At 31.1% G+C, this 15,646-nt stretch overlaps 1 protein-coding gene across 1 annotated transcript in view; it reads right to left on the reverse strand.

Annotated features, from left to right (window-relative positions):
• LOC145292688 (tetratricopeptide repeat protein 5-like) overlaps nucleotides 1-15,646 on the reverse strand; it is a 37,871-nt gene that overhangs the window by 12,758 nt on the left and 9,467 nt on the right. The window contains exons 3-6 of the mRNA XM_080138746.1: nucleotides 10,696-10,907; nucleotides 8,248-8,398; nucleotides 7,767-7,858; nucleotides 3,227-3,280 (exon numbers count right to left, since the gene is read on the reverse strand). Coding sequence (XP_079994872.1) covers nucleotides 3,227-3,280; nucleotides 7,767-7,858; nucleotides 8,248-8,398; nucleotides 10,696-10,907 — 509 coding nt within the window. The remainder of the gene's footprint in view (nucleotides 1-3,226; nucleotides 3,281-7,766; nucleotides 7,859-8,247; nucleotides 8,399-10,695; nucleotides 10,908-15,646) is intronic.

Raw genomic sequence — 15,646 nt, forward strand, 5'->3', positions numbered from 1 at the left:
GCGTAGCGTATAGATTTATTTACGTCAATTTTAACAAAATTATTGTTATTTTGGCTTCTCGCGTGTTGATTGGGCTTTTTAGTATAAATAAAGTGAAACTAAACTCAAACGACATCTTCGGCATTGCGCCGGGAAAAACGTCCAGAAGCAATCAGCTTTGATCAGACAGTTGCTATTCAATCTGGACAATTGGGAGCTGCTTTCCCCCTCCCCAACATCTGTTGGGGGAAGAAACAGTTAAATTTGGGTAAACAAACCCAAACGCTGTGTGACTTCTATTTGACCTTCTTAATTAGGTCAAATGGAAGCAGCAGAGTTAACTTTTATTGCGCACGCCTGTTTTTATAGTTAAATAACCTGTTTAACGTTGTCTGTCGCCATGGCTCAATGGTTAACGTAGCACGTTTTTTTTTCACACATTAATTTCCAACTCAAGGCTACAGGTTCTATCCTCATACACTCACCTACCAAAACATTTTTTTTTATTATTTAACACCCCCCCCTCTCAACCCGGAGTTTTGATTTACCTCAAGACACCCGGGCATCGCCGGGTACCTCCCGCTAGTATAATATAAATCTCACCTGTCTGTTTAAATGTATGTATGTATGTCTGCCTAAAACTTTTGACAGACGTGTCTGAACATGATGAAAACAGTATCATTTTAAGCCTCGAACTTTCAGAGGACAAATATCAATAAATTGGCCAAAACATTAATTTCTTCACCCTCAACGGGGCAGTTGTCTACAAGGAGGGGTCGCTTTTTTTTGCAGATATTTTGAAAGTCATCTACTCTTTTCAATTGACTAGTCTTAATTTTGACGTTCGTTACTTTCGGTTTTGCGATGGACGTAACAGCAAAGACGTCACATTTTTTTTCTCCTTCGCATCATGGGTTCGAGCCTGCATATCTACTCCCACCTTTTTTGCTTTTTTGGGTACTTGTACAGTTTAATCAAGACATTAAAAAATGAAAATATCAAAAAAAAGGTTATATTGCACATATCCGTTATGGAACGAAGTTCTCCGAAAAAAAAATTTCACTTAATTTCATCAAGTAGTTTTTTTTTACAGCGAAAAAGCAATTTGTTATGATACCGAGCAAAAGGTTTGATTTTTAGGAAGAAAAGTTAGTAATAAATATGGGAAGGGAGTATCGGCGTTTTACATGGAGTTATCTCCCCATGGCGTGTTCAACATTCAATAATGGCTGACTTCAACGTGCTTTCATAACAAGTGTTTTTTCGCTTAAAAAAAAACAAAACAAACTACTCAATCAAATTAAATGAAATTTTTTTCGGAGATCTTCAATCAAAAACGGATACGTACAATATAACCTTTTTTCGATATTTTCATTTTTTAATGTCTTGACTAAACTGTACAAGTACCTGTTTTTGTACTCATCATACACCTCCAAACACCCGGACAATGTTGGGCCCCCTCGTTAGTCTTATATATAAACTAGAGTCAGGTTTTTATCTCAATATCTTTGCGCTACATAATCAAATCGGTTTAGTTAATCATATAAGGCAAATATGGATCTGTGTTTTTACAAGATAAAAACTATTTCTGATCAATTTTAATATTTAATCCTGATCAATATCTTTTTTTTTATTAGTCATAAATAAAGGAAAGTGGAGGAGTTTTACTCTCACACTTAGATTTACTACAATACCCCCCCATAACACCAGGTAAAAATTTAATAACAGACAATTTTTCACTATTAGTAAATCATATTCTAAGTGTTTCATTGGCTAATTTAAAATGGATTTCTTAAAGTATTTTTCAATAATGATCATTTACTTATTTTTTAAAATTTGCTATTAATTTCTCTTCTCTCTTTTTGATAAGCAGATGAATCACGCTTGACTAAAGAAAGAGAGGGAGAAATGTAATTCTTAGCATCACCATTTACTAATTGCTACAGTGGTTCGATCTGTTAGCACATCACATTTAGAGGCAGAGGTTGTGAGTTCAAACTTCACTTGAGGTATAAGTATTTTTGTAAAATGCTTTTGACTTCTGATGGGGGTATGAGACAAATGGATTCGCCAATCATTTTTATAACCAACGGCTGTGCTAAACAACCAATGAAAACGTTTAAAAATTATTATAAAAATGTCGAATTTTGGATTCAATCAGTTCGCCGTTAACTACGCCACGGACCGCATTTGATTCTTGGCCGCCATCTTGGTTACTGATCTGAACTACGTCGCCATCTTTGTTCAACACAATGTCTCAAAACTTAACAATTTTTTCTCTGATTTTGTTTCAATATGAACTTACACATTTCAAATGGAAATATTAAAGAGATTGTTTAGTTTTCTTTTTTTACTTTAATCTATGTATTTTATGAAAATTAGAATTCCCAGGAAATGTAGCCCTGCTTATATATATATATATATAAAAAGATCACATATTTGCATTTGAAATTGAATTATGATAGTCTGGCTTTTGTATTTAATAGCATCACTGTTTTGTATTTGTACCTATGTGTTAGTTACTGTCTCATACTTAGAAACAAAGGTTATACGTTCAAACTTCATTTGGTATATAATTTTGGTATATATTTTGTTACCAAATGAACTTTGACATTTCAAATTGCAATATTAAGTAGATTCTTTCATTTTACTTTTTTTTTGTAACATACATAATTTACAGAAATTAGGATTCCAGGCAACACTGAGTAGTCTTGCAAGTCTGTAACTACAAATTGTTTACAATTTTGTACTTTTCTGTTTACAAATTTTAAATTATATTCAGATATGGCAAAAGCATACGTAGTGTATTTATATTATGTTCGCTTGATTTTTTTTTTTTTTAAATTTCACAGATTTTGTAAGTGTCACATAAGTATGATTCGTTGTACATATGGAACATCATAAACCAGTGACAAGATGTATCTTCAAACGTTTATTCACAGAGTAAGAAGAAATGGCAAGAGAAGCTTCTTGGAAAAGATACCTTGCAAGCATCATATGACAAAAAATGCCTGTGTATGAGGAGGAAAAAGAGGAGGAGGGGTTGGTGAAGAATTTTTTGTCACAGATGAACCACACCAGCCTTCACTGTGACTGTATGTACAGTTATTAGAAGCCACAACGGAGGACAGTCTTACTCGGACACGAGTGACCGCCGATGATGATGATGTACAGTTATTAGACTACATATACAAAAAGGGAAAGAGGAAGGGATTGAAAGGAAAATGAGAGAGAAAGAGTTACTTACAATCGCTTTATTGAAATGAAGATCGGAATTGTTTCGAGATACAGGGTCTTTTTCCTGCCAAAATAAAGATACAAATCAGATAAAATAAAATAAAAAAAAAGATATCCAAATTTAGGGGAGGCGAAAATTGGTTCTTTTTTTTCAGCAATCTTTAAATTTCAAATGGAGATTCATCAGAAACAAAAACTAGTAATCTATTCATGCATGCACATACAAGCACCATTTTTACCATCCTTGGGGGGGGGGGGAGGGGCGATCAATGGATTCAGTTATGTAGAGTTTAAACCCAATCAGACTGATTCATTTTGAAACATCTCTTATATTAATCAACAATCTCATTCAATTGAAACAAATTTTTTTAAATTTAAAATGTGAAAAAGATAAAAAAAAAAAAAAAAAAAAAAAAAAATTAAGAAATATCACCATGGGCAGCCATCTTGAAAACATTAAACCTAACAATTTCACTGGACTGATTTTGAATTTCTGTTTACAATTAGAGATTCTACTGATGGAATTCTCTTCTGTAAAAATTCATCACAAAAACAAACATTTTCATCAGCATGTACTTTGCTTAATCAAATGTTAATAAATGTTAACATAATTTTTTTTTACTTAATCTAACATTTGGATAACGATGAGTATACTTGTTGAGAAAAGTAATAACAATCCCTCAGCCTTCGAACAATCATGAGTAAATATTCCGAATCACGTGTAAACATGATTTATACAAATTTTTCTTTTTGAAACTTGATTTTAATACATTAACAATATATATAAATATAACAAATTTTTCCAGAGGTAAAGTAACCAATGAAGTTTAACAAGGTTAATACAAGAATGCTCAATACCGAAGTAAGACAAGGTGTACTTTTTATTTGGTTTTACATAAGCAGTAATAGTAACTAGAAACCTCTTCAGGCAATACAGGTCTCTAGTTACTAAAAGATAGATGACTGAAACATGCTCATGACTGTGTAGCAACATATTACTGCTTATGTAAAAACAAATAAAATGTGTGTGTGTGTATATATATATATATATATATATATATATATATATATATATATATATATATATAGAGAGAGAGAGAGAGAGAGAGAGAGGCTTTGCAGATTACTAGTTAATTGATTGAGGTTTTTGATCTGTTATTCTATTGAAAATGCCTTTTATTTTTTGCAAAAAAATTTTGTATATATATACTATTATATAAATGCAACTTTGTGTGTGTGAGTTCGTTCGTTATAGACTCAAAAACGGCTGGACCGATTTTTATGAAATTTCACACAAAGGTACTTGGTGTGTCTGGCAGTGGTGTAGGCTAGATTTTGGCATCGAAATGTTTCCAACAAGTATCAGCAACTGATATTTGCTATGTATTGTACGTATGCAAATGAAAATGACCTCCATTTTTCCAGATCGTTGCTTAGCGACAAGTCAGACCGATGCTGTTATGGAATTGTTTGTACAACAATTCACACTTTACAGCACATGTGCACACAACCATTACAGCGTGTTTTCTCTTTCTTTCTTTTTTTTTTTTTTTGCTTGATGACATTGTGTCACATTTTGCTTTTGTGGGGAAGCAAGTAAATACCATATATTTATGTGTGTGTGTGTGTGTGTATTTCCTTTAAAAGTACCACATTAATAGAAATAGGTAGAAAGTTTCTGAAAATTAGTAAATAATTGGGTGTCTACTCCTATTAGCGTGGTATCTTTATAGAAAAAAAATTATAGCTCTAGTGTTGCATTATTGAGCTATCTGAATAAGTATGTTGTTATGCATTCATATTCAAAATCATTGTCCCAAGTAGTTAAATTACATATAAACATGTGTATGTGGAAAGCAACAGAAAAACAGCTATTATTAACTCACTAAGAATGAGAGAAACAAAAATAATTTTAAAAACATTAATACCGGGATAGTATTAATAAAGGTGAAAAAAATGTTAACATTAAGAAGTTGTCAAACTGAAGGTCTTCATAATTATCCATATTTACGAGTGCTTTCTTTTTTTTTTTGTTACTGTTGTTATTTTGTTTTTCATAATACCGCTCCTAAATATGCATTGATTTTTATTTATATTTTTCTTCTTTCTTTTTCACTAATCTTACTTGAATTTTACGCCTGTAAAATAATAATGACATTTTTTTTTCTTGTGGCTTTTACAAATCTGAAAATGGTTAACATTTTCCGAAACCTCATTTTTATTGAAAAAAGCCTAATTCACATAATTGTTTTCCTGCCATAGTCTATATATATAGATATTATATATATAGATATGTGTGTGTGTATCATCTATAAATATAAAAGCAAAAATGTGTGTGTGTGTGTGTGTGTGTTTGTGTATGTATGTATGTGCACTTTTTGTGTATGTCCGCAAAAGGCATTTTTCCGGGGGGCTGCTCGCTCGGCTCTCTCATTCTTAAAACTTTTTATATCACAGATATATCATATCTACGAGTTAACGGGGGTTGCCTAAATATTTATTTAATTTGCCCGACTTTGAAATATTAGATATCCCACATTTTTGGATTGTCACGTTTTGCTTTCGTTTTTCGATATAAAAAAAAAAGAAAAAAAGTGAAACTTGATTCGATTAGTCAATGTCGGCTTCGCCGTCATATCAGACAATTGCTTTATTACTCCTCCCCTAATAATAAATGGGGAAGCCCTACCCCCCACCCAAAAAAAACTGTCCCGCACTAAAATTATTCACTGCTGAATAGCTATTGCTTATGTCGTCGTAACGCTCCCGCAATGACCTCATTAAGTGGCCACCTGTCAATCAAACCTCTTCGACTTGACTCACTTTTTAATCGTTCTTACATTGCCACTGTCGCCGTAGCACAGGTGTTCAGGCTCAGCATATTGGCCTCAAGGCTCCGGGTTCGAGCCTACTTGCCCCCCCCCCTTTTTTTTTCCATTTTTAAAATCGCTATCGTTAAGTTTCCTTTTCATTCTGATTTACCCCCCCCCTAACACACACACACCTACAAACGCCCAGGCAACAGCGGGTACCCCTTGCTAGTCTTCTATAATATAAATCTCACCTGTTTGTTTAAATGTATGTATGTATGTTTGCCTAAAATTTTCGACAGAGGTGACGGATTCGCACAAGGTTGGGATCGTTTTGAAACTCAACCCTTCGTACAACAAATATCGGAGAATTGGCTAAAAACAATAATTTCTATACCCTCAACGAGGCACTTTTCTACAGGGAGGGGTCGATTTTTTGCCGATATTTTTGAAAGTCATCCCCTCTTTTCGATTGACTAGCCTTAATTTAAACGTCCGTAACTTACGGTTTGGCAATGGACACAACAGTAAAGACGTCACGTTTTTTTTCACATTCTTTTCCTCCTTCGTGGTATGGGTTCGAACCTGCCTACCTACTAACACTTGTTTTTTTATTGCTCAACACACCTCCAAAAACCCAAGCAAAGCCGGGCATCCAGTCTAGTATATATATATATTTTTATGTTTATGGAGAAATATGTATATTCAATTATATTTCACCTTTTATTCATATTTAGTTTATGAAGCTTAATGTTCTTACAGAGCAAATACAAATAAATGGCAAAAGTCTATATTCGAAATTTCAAAATGTTGACCATCTTACCGTTTACTTACAACATACTTAAATAAATGGTAAGATGGTCAACATCTTGAAATTTGAAATATAAACTTTTGTTTATTTGTATATATATATATATATATTTTTTTTTTTTTACATATTTTCAAATTTATGCTAACCAGTGATGCATTTTTTACTATTGCTTATCCTTTGATAAAAAGAGCATACCTTTGAAAATGTATGGGTTAAGGATTTTCATTATTATAATTCTTTGATTGAATTTTGGATGGATGATTAAATATTATAAATTATTCAATTTTATTTTGCATCACAAATTTTTCCTTATTTCTTTCTTACATATTTCAAATTAGATAAAAAAAAAATAATCTTTGAGTTAACGACAAAGATCAATCAATTTGCAAACACTCGTAACTCAATATTTAGTGAGATAGAGCTGATTATATATACAAGTATTTGACAATTTAAATCATTTTCATATCATGTTAAAAAAGTATATATAAAGGTGTTATAGTTATCTACTCTAATATCTTCTTCCCTCGGACTGCTAAACTTTGGAATTCTCTCAGTTATCTGCTTCCTGACTGTACTGGCATGCAGAAGTTTAAATGTAATGTAAAACAACATCTCACTTATCTACCCTGAACATGGTCTCAAATAGTAACGTGTGTGTGTGTGTGTGTGAGGACACACACACACACACACACACACACAATGTCTAAGTGGTAATATGCTTTGTTCAGAGCTAAAAAAAATTAATTAGAACTTACTGTCAGTGTGCGTGGCTGAATAAATCCTTCATTCTCCAAGAAGCAGTTTATTCTAAGAAAGTATGGCTTTTATTTTGTGGGATGACAGTCAACTTATTTTGCAAGTGTGATTTTAATTTGAAAGGAGAAGGAGGTGTTATCAATATTTATAAAAAATTGATTAGACTGACTTACAGCTAATGTGTAGGCACTCATTGCTTGTTTCAAGGCGCGGGGGTTCTGACCAGCAGCAAAAAATAATGATAGATAAGCATTGCCCAAAATTGCTGAAAAAAAGAAAAATAATTTATTCAAATTTATTTCAGATTTTAACATAAAATAAAATTTGGATTTTAACATAAAAAAATATTCAGATTTTACTATATATAAAAAGTATTCTGATTTTATAGTATAAAAAAAAAAAAAATCCAGATTTTAGTATATAAAATTTCAGATTTTCCTATATCATATTTTAAATCTTACTATATAAGAATTTTTTTAAAATTAAAAATATAAAAAAAAACGTTCAGATTTTACAGTTAAAAAAACTTTAGCCCATGTTTAGAAAATTAGTTTTGCTCTTTCCACAACAAATGCAAATCTGTCGAAATTTAAGATGAGAAAATATGAAAGTTGAAGAAAAATGAAAATATTATCTGAGTAAGCAAAAACAAACCCCAAGAATTTCCGTCTGCAATGTCCATTTGCACAGCCTCTTTCGCTTTTTCCACACTCTCTTTTACAACCTCTGCCTTTTCAATAGCATCTTTGGTTGGTAGCTGACGAAGGACCATTGATAAATTACGTAGAGAAACTTTGTTCTTTGACTGGAAAAATAAAGCAACAAAACTAAAATTTAAAAAAAAAGAAAGAAAAATCAATAATAAAAAAAAAATTTTTTGCAGAGTTTTATCAACTTAAAAATGAGAAATGAATATTCCTAGGCTGCATCCAGTCATTCTATGCATTTTCTAATGAAAATCCTATTCTGAACAAAAAGACTGATGGACAGAGCCTTTTCCAGTGTTGTACAGACAGATCTAAAAATAGCAGGCATATTGGCTCATTCCAGCATTCCATTTAAATTTAACAGGCATGTTTTATTTATTTTCAAATTTTCACCGCCTATTTGTATCTATGGGCTAAAAATTTCAGCTCGATTGTTTTCTCCAAACAAATTTTATGGCTATTTGAAGAAATGGGCAATTTCAGAAATTTCTATTTATTTTAAATTTATTAAACAGCCACAAAAATTCTCAAAAATAATAAGAAAATGATAAAGTTTAAGTTTTGATAGCAAATTTAGGCACCAGTCCATAATTCCCCCCACCGTCTAAGAAAAAACAAAAATAAAGAAAAAATCTTGCAACAGAAAGAAAATATTGTATACTGATCAAGAAAATCAAGAAAAATAATTTTTAAGTAATGAAAAGACGTACAAAGTTGACTTTAGATGAATCTGAGTTTTTCCAATGATTCCCTCCCCATGTTAAGAATGGCTTTTTAAAATCTCACTAAAGTTGTAATTATCTCCTTTGTCCTTCAAACTATTTGCAAAATGGTGCTGAGAGATCATCATTTTGCCATAAAATTTGATTTTCTTTTTTTGTAAAAAGAATAAAACTACTTGATCAATTATGTGATTTTTGGTGTATAATATTTTATTCCTGTCACAGTTCTGTACACAAAGATTTTTCTTTATTTTTGTTTTTTTCATGACTGAGAGGGGAGGTGTTATGAACTTGCACCCAAATTTAAGATATGTTACTTAACAGTACTTCTTTCCAGATATTCAGGTTTCGATTACCTGACAAAATATTGCAGAAAAGGTACATTTAGTTATTAAAAATAACAATTTCAATAAATGCGCTTGAAAGCCAAATCACAACGTAATATAAGGAAAATAAATATTTTACTTGTTTGAAATTTATCAAATATATTTCAGAGGTATACTCCATCTTCAGTGTATTGCTTCTTTTTTTTTTCCTTTTCTTCTTCCTTGCCATGTTGTAAAGTTGGCGAAAGAAGTCTGTTTGTAAAGAGCCACGCGTTGTATCTAGTGGTTATATAGGCAACGCAAGAATAACGTCAAGAATGAGAATTCATATAGAAACGTTGTTTTAATTTGAATAAAATAAAATATGCATCAAGTGCGCTTGAAAACCAAATCACAACGTAATATTAGGAAAATAAACAATTTCAATGTATTTGGATCACAAAGTAAAATTTAGGATGTTTTTTTTTTTTTTTAAATTTTTTTTTTTTTATTTACATGGTGGTCACCACTTATCAAGGCCCGGAGCCACTCATGGATAAGGGTTATTGCAAGTACAGTACGTTAGTGTGGAGATTTGATGAAGTGTTTACTTAAGGGGGCGGTTCATGTTTTTTGTATTTTTGAATCTTAATGTTTGCACTAACTTGGAACAATATAAAACTGCACATTTTATGAAAATACACAGAGATGATTTTAATAAGGCAGAAACATCTGTATATAAGTATATGAATTCCCCCTGTATTAAAAAATAAAAATAAAGAAAAATCTGTGTGATGTACATACCTGTTATGAAACGAAAATATTGTATTCCAAAAATTACAAAAGAAGTTTTATTTTTAGAAAGAAAATCATTTTTAAGCAATTAATGGGAATTCATCCTATCATTACAACATAAATCTTGCAAGTTCGGAATTCGTAGGCATTACAACATAAATCTTGCAAATTTGAATTGGTTTAGTTTTCTCCCTTTTAGATTGTTTTCAAAATGGCAGACTGCTCTTAGGATACTTATAAAATTTGATTTTCTTTATTTAAAAATAAAATTACTTAATCAATTTGAGTGACTTTTGGAATATGATATTTTTGTTTCGTTTTGAGTATATACATCATACAAATTTTTCTTTATTTCTGGTTTTTAATATACGGTGAATTCTAGACAAGAACTGCATATTTATGCTATTTAAAAATAGCTGAAATTAAATTTCTTCTTAATCTTTCTATGGAAGCCTGAAAAATCAATTGAGAGCCTCATCTGCTTCCTATTTTTCTTTTTTTGATCACAACCCTGTTTTGTAGAAGAGGTCCGCTCCACACACATACACACCACGGAAAGAGAAAGGGGCTCACATGATTCAAGGCTCCAGTGAAACAGTTTTTGGCTGAGGCAACATCTTTGTTCTTCCAATAACATTCTCCAAGATGATTCCAAGCGTCAACCAATTTCGGATCCAACTTGACGGCTTTGGAAAGCAAACTTTCAGATTCCTTGTTGTAGACAGGCAAAACATTCAACGCCCGACCACGAAGCATCAAGTATGCAGCTTTGCCAGGAATGTCATCTGAAAAAAAAAAAAAAAGAAGAAACCATGATACAGGAGATTAGCAAAACAAAAGATAATGACAGACTTCTTTGAATTTTGTAAATTATGAAGAAAAAAAAAAATGAAGAAAGGCTATCAGTTTAATGATTTGATTTAATTGAAAAATTACTTTTTAATACACTCCAATCAAAATGAAAAGTTAACAGACAATAGGGGTAAATCATTTTTAAAAAAATTTGTACAAAATAGCTAAAGTCACAACAAATCAAATTATTTTTTTTAAAAAATCATTAAAAAGTCATTAAAAAATTAAAGCCATTAAAAAATCAGTTATTAAAAACTCAAAGCGGTTAAAAATCAGTTACTAAAAAATCAAAGTGATTAAAAGAAGCAATCATTAAAAATCAAATAATTAAAAAAAAATCAAAGTCATTAAAAAAATAAAATCTCCAACAAAAAAGATTCAAATAGTTATGAAAAAAATATCAAAATGTACAAAAAAAAAAAAAAAAAAAAAAAATCACCATAAACTTTTTATCAATGTTTATTAATTTATAATTAGTCACCAACAGGATTTCCATATTAATGTAAATTTGGACTTCAAAAAAGAAATTTTGCCTAACTTTTTTGAAAAACATAAATTTGGTTTGAGATTTGCTCCAAAATTTTCAAAATGCTACAAGAAAATATTAAAGTAATTTTATGTAAAAAAATATTAAAAATATTTTTAAAAATAGTAATTACTGTATCTGCATAACTTTAAATTAAAAAAATAGTAAAATTACTTGGAATTTTATTGCATATTTTATTGTTCCTTAAGATAACACTTGAGATTAGAAATGTTTTCAGGTGAAGCCTTGTCCTCATTTACTTGCTCCCCTCATGGTTGCAGAGTTCGACAAAGTCGGTTTTTAATGTGAAGAAAATTCAGCTCCCGAAAAGGATTGGAACAAAAATTAAAATCTCAATCTAGAAAGATTTCTCCTTCACTGTGAAGACAGAAAAAGATGACATGTATTACATTTTGCTCCTATCCAAAAAGCTAAGGAATGTTGTCAATATTTTATGTGCAATTTTGATTAAGATTTAATCTGATATCTCCTGATCTTTCACACTTTATATAATAATTGTCTTAAATTGTATAAATTTCTGAAATAAAACTCTTGTAAAACTTTTTTTCACTTCTTTTATTTTGATTAGAATTTCTTAAATCTGATTGGGGGAGGGGTTCTTTCCACCAAGAAGATTAGTCATTAGGTTGTATTAATCCATAAGATTAAACCTCATTCAGTTTTTGTTTTAATCTTAATCTTGCAACTTCTTAAACTCCTTATATTTATCATTAAACAATATGGACATGGCCATATTATGACCTTTTGATCCCCTCTCTCCTCCAGCTACTGAAGTTGCCTAAAAATAGTTTAATAGTTAAACAGTAATAAATACGCTCAGAATCCAATGTTGGAAATCAACCATATTTTTTTATTTTTAAACGAACATATACACTATAATTTTTATTCTTACTTATTGACTAATATATTGCACTTAATCTTTTCTGCTTTCAGTCAGTGAAGGAGAAATTTTGGTACTTGTACAGTTTAATCAAGACATTAAAACATGAAAATATCGAAAAAAAAAAGTTTAAATTGTATGTATTCGTTATGGAATGAAGTTCTCCAAAAAAAAAATTTCACTTAATTTCATCAAGTAGTATTTTTTGTTTTTTTACAGCAAAAAAAACAATTTGTTATGATACCGAGCAAAGGGTTCGATTTTTAACAAGAAAAGCTAGTATTAAAGATGGGGAGGGGTGTCGGCGTTTTAACTAGAGTTATCTCCTGTGGCGTGTTCGATAAATTCCATAAAGGCTGACTTCAACGCACTCTCATAAAAACATGTTTTTCCGCTGAATAAAAAAAAAAAAAACTACTCGATCAAATTAAGTGAAATTTTTTTTCGGAGATCTTCAGTCCAAAACGGATACGTACAATATAACATTTTTTTTTCGATATTTTCATTTTTTAATGCCTTGATTAAACTGTACAAGTACCAAATTTTTATAGGCTGAGACAATTTTAATTTTTGTCCTCCATCCATAGTGATTCTTTTTGGGGATCTGAATTTTCATCACATCAAAAAAACGACCTTGTGTCTAATTCTGTTCTTAAGTACATACTATTTATAGTTCTTTTGGATAAGTTCATTCTGGCTGTAAGAGATGTTTATCTCTTGACAATAAATGGTGCAATCTTTTAACCTATTGCATATCTTTAATATTCCTTCCTTTTTTTTACTTGGGATATATGTTAGCAACATGTTCATTCATTCATAATTTGTTTAGTCTTAAGAGACAATAGATAGAAGTAGTAAGGGTAGCTACACCTGTAACTGAAGCAAGGGTTGCACAATCCCCTGTATCGGCACTGCTTGATTCCAGTGGCAAGTAGAAATCCAAGATTACTGGAAACAATGTTAAGATAAGCAAATAGCACATACAGCACTTGATATTTCCAAATGGTCACTCATTTAGTACTGACCAAGCTCAACATTGCTAAACATTAGTGATCTAATGGGAGTCCAGTGTGTCAATGTGAACATTTATGTAGTATGAAGTAAACTCATTACAAACCAACTGTAACCTACCTGGTGTTGGTCAGGTTAGGCGTTTTACTTTTGTTTCAATTTTTTTTTTTTTTTATTAACCAAAATTATTTTTTTTTAATAGAAAATATTTTCTAATTAACAATTTTGATCAGACGTCTGCCATTTTCTTATCTATTTCTTTATTTTATTTAAATGTCTGCTAAGGACATGAATGTTGGAAATTCTAAAATGATTTCGAGGCCTTTTAAATTGTCATTTAGAAAGCAATTCCTGCTGTAAATTAAAGTTTGAGAGTAAAAAGTAAATCGTTATAGCTGTTCTGTGATTCTAAACTAAATAAAAGGAACCCAATATTTATGTACAGTATATATTAAATGAACATCTATCTATATATAAAAGTGAGAATGTGTGTGTGTGTGAGAGAGAGAGAGGACAATTCTCAACCTATATACTCAGTGGATATTTGATTTACAGATTTGAAATTTGGTATATTGGGTATCCAGACATGTGGTAAACTTTAATCAGTTTTTATCCAGAAAAAAGGACTACTAAGGGGTTAAAATTGAAAAATTGGTACTTGGAGAGGGGGGGGGGTCATCAGATTTTTATCTGTTTTTCAACTGTTTCATAACTGCAAATACGTGAATTGTTCACATGACAACTTATGTTAAGAATAAGTTTGAAAACACTTTTTAAAGATCGTGGCAAGCTGACCTAATGGTTATCGTACTTGATTCATTGTCTTTAGACTTTGATTTCGATTTCAGCTTGAGTATTTTTTTTTAAACTTACAAGAATTGAACTGTTTAGAAAAAACATAATACTCACATGCACATGTCTCAGTTTCTTTCTTTTTTTACTTCATTTTTTTAAAAATATTTTAACGTTACGTTTAATACTAGGCAACACCGGGTACATCTGCTAGTATGTACATTATATATATATATATATATTATATATATATATATATATATATATATATATATATATATATATATATATATATATATATATATATATATATGAATTAGTAGTTATATTCACCCAGATTTGCCCGGGAGTCTTTACTTTTGTTTTTGGGCTGTGTTTCTATAGATGTTTGATAGTCATAGTTGGTCAAGTCTGGGTGAGATGTCATTTACTTTGAACAGTTGCGGCCTGTGTCCAAGGATGATATAGGCCTTTTCATCATCTTTGCCGACCCCTCTTTGCCCATGTCTTAGGTTCACGTCGAGAGGTTACCATTTGTTGCAGGGCCGACCATTGGTAACAATCAACCCCAACTTAAAGGTGACACAGGCAACAAAAAAGGTAAACGACAATGGCAAAGAGGAGGACAAAATACAATTGTATTGTGAATGATAAAAATACCGTCCAGGTTTATTTACCAAAAGATAAATAAAAAAAGTTGTAAGGCTTGAGTTAAAGCTGGACTACTGCTTGTTTTTGAGTTGGAGTAGCTTTACTGTCATCACTGGAAACTGCAGGAAGGTGCTGGAAACTACAGGATTGAAGAGTTGATTACACAAAATATATAGTAGTTTTGTGGAGAAAGATGATTAAGAAAACTTTCTGTATTGGAATAGCTATCAGTTGGAGAGGTTGACCACTATCGGAGGCGGCAGCTGCTGCTTAGAGATGAACTGCCGGGATTGTTGTGGGTGTGTCTTTATAAACGCAGTGTGTGAACGTAGTTGTAGACATACATCGATTTTTGGTTTATTGGATAAATGTTGCCATCATTGTGCTTTTGTTTTACGACTATATCTTAAGTGACATGATGTTCAATCTTCGAAATTCACATCTGTCTGTTTGCAGTCAAAATTGATGTGTGTGTGGATATATTTATGCGAAATTTGTCGCTCATAGCATTTTTATAATTTTTCTATTATCCATTTTAAGCTGTCGATTAAGGAATAATGTGTGCTGTCCTCTTCCAATTGTTACGACATGCTGCAATGGAATTGTATGCATAAAAATAAAAGGTCTGCGATAACATTGTGTTATCGTTATGGATGTTTGATTTATGACTAATCACATGATAAAGGCGCCATACTGTTAGAAGGAAAAGGTTAGTATTAATAGTTCCAGCAAGCAGTATTATGTTGTTAGAAAGAAAGAGTAGTACTAGTAGTTTCAATAAGCAGTCTGTG

This window comes from Euprymna scolopes, chromosome 2, assembly GCF_053919585.1.
Source record: "Euprymna scolopes isolate OS-2025 chromosome 2, ASM5391958v1, whole genome shotgun sequence".
NCBI lineage: Eukaryota > Metazoa > Mollusca > Cephalopoda > Sepiida > Sepiolidae > Euprymna > Euprymna scolopes.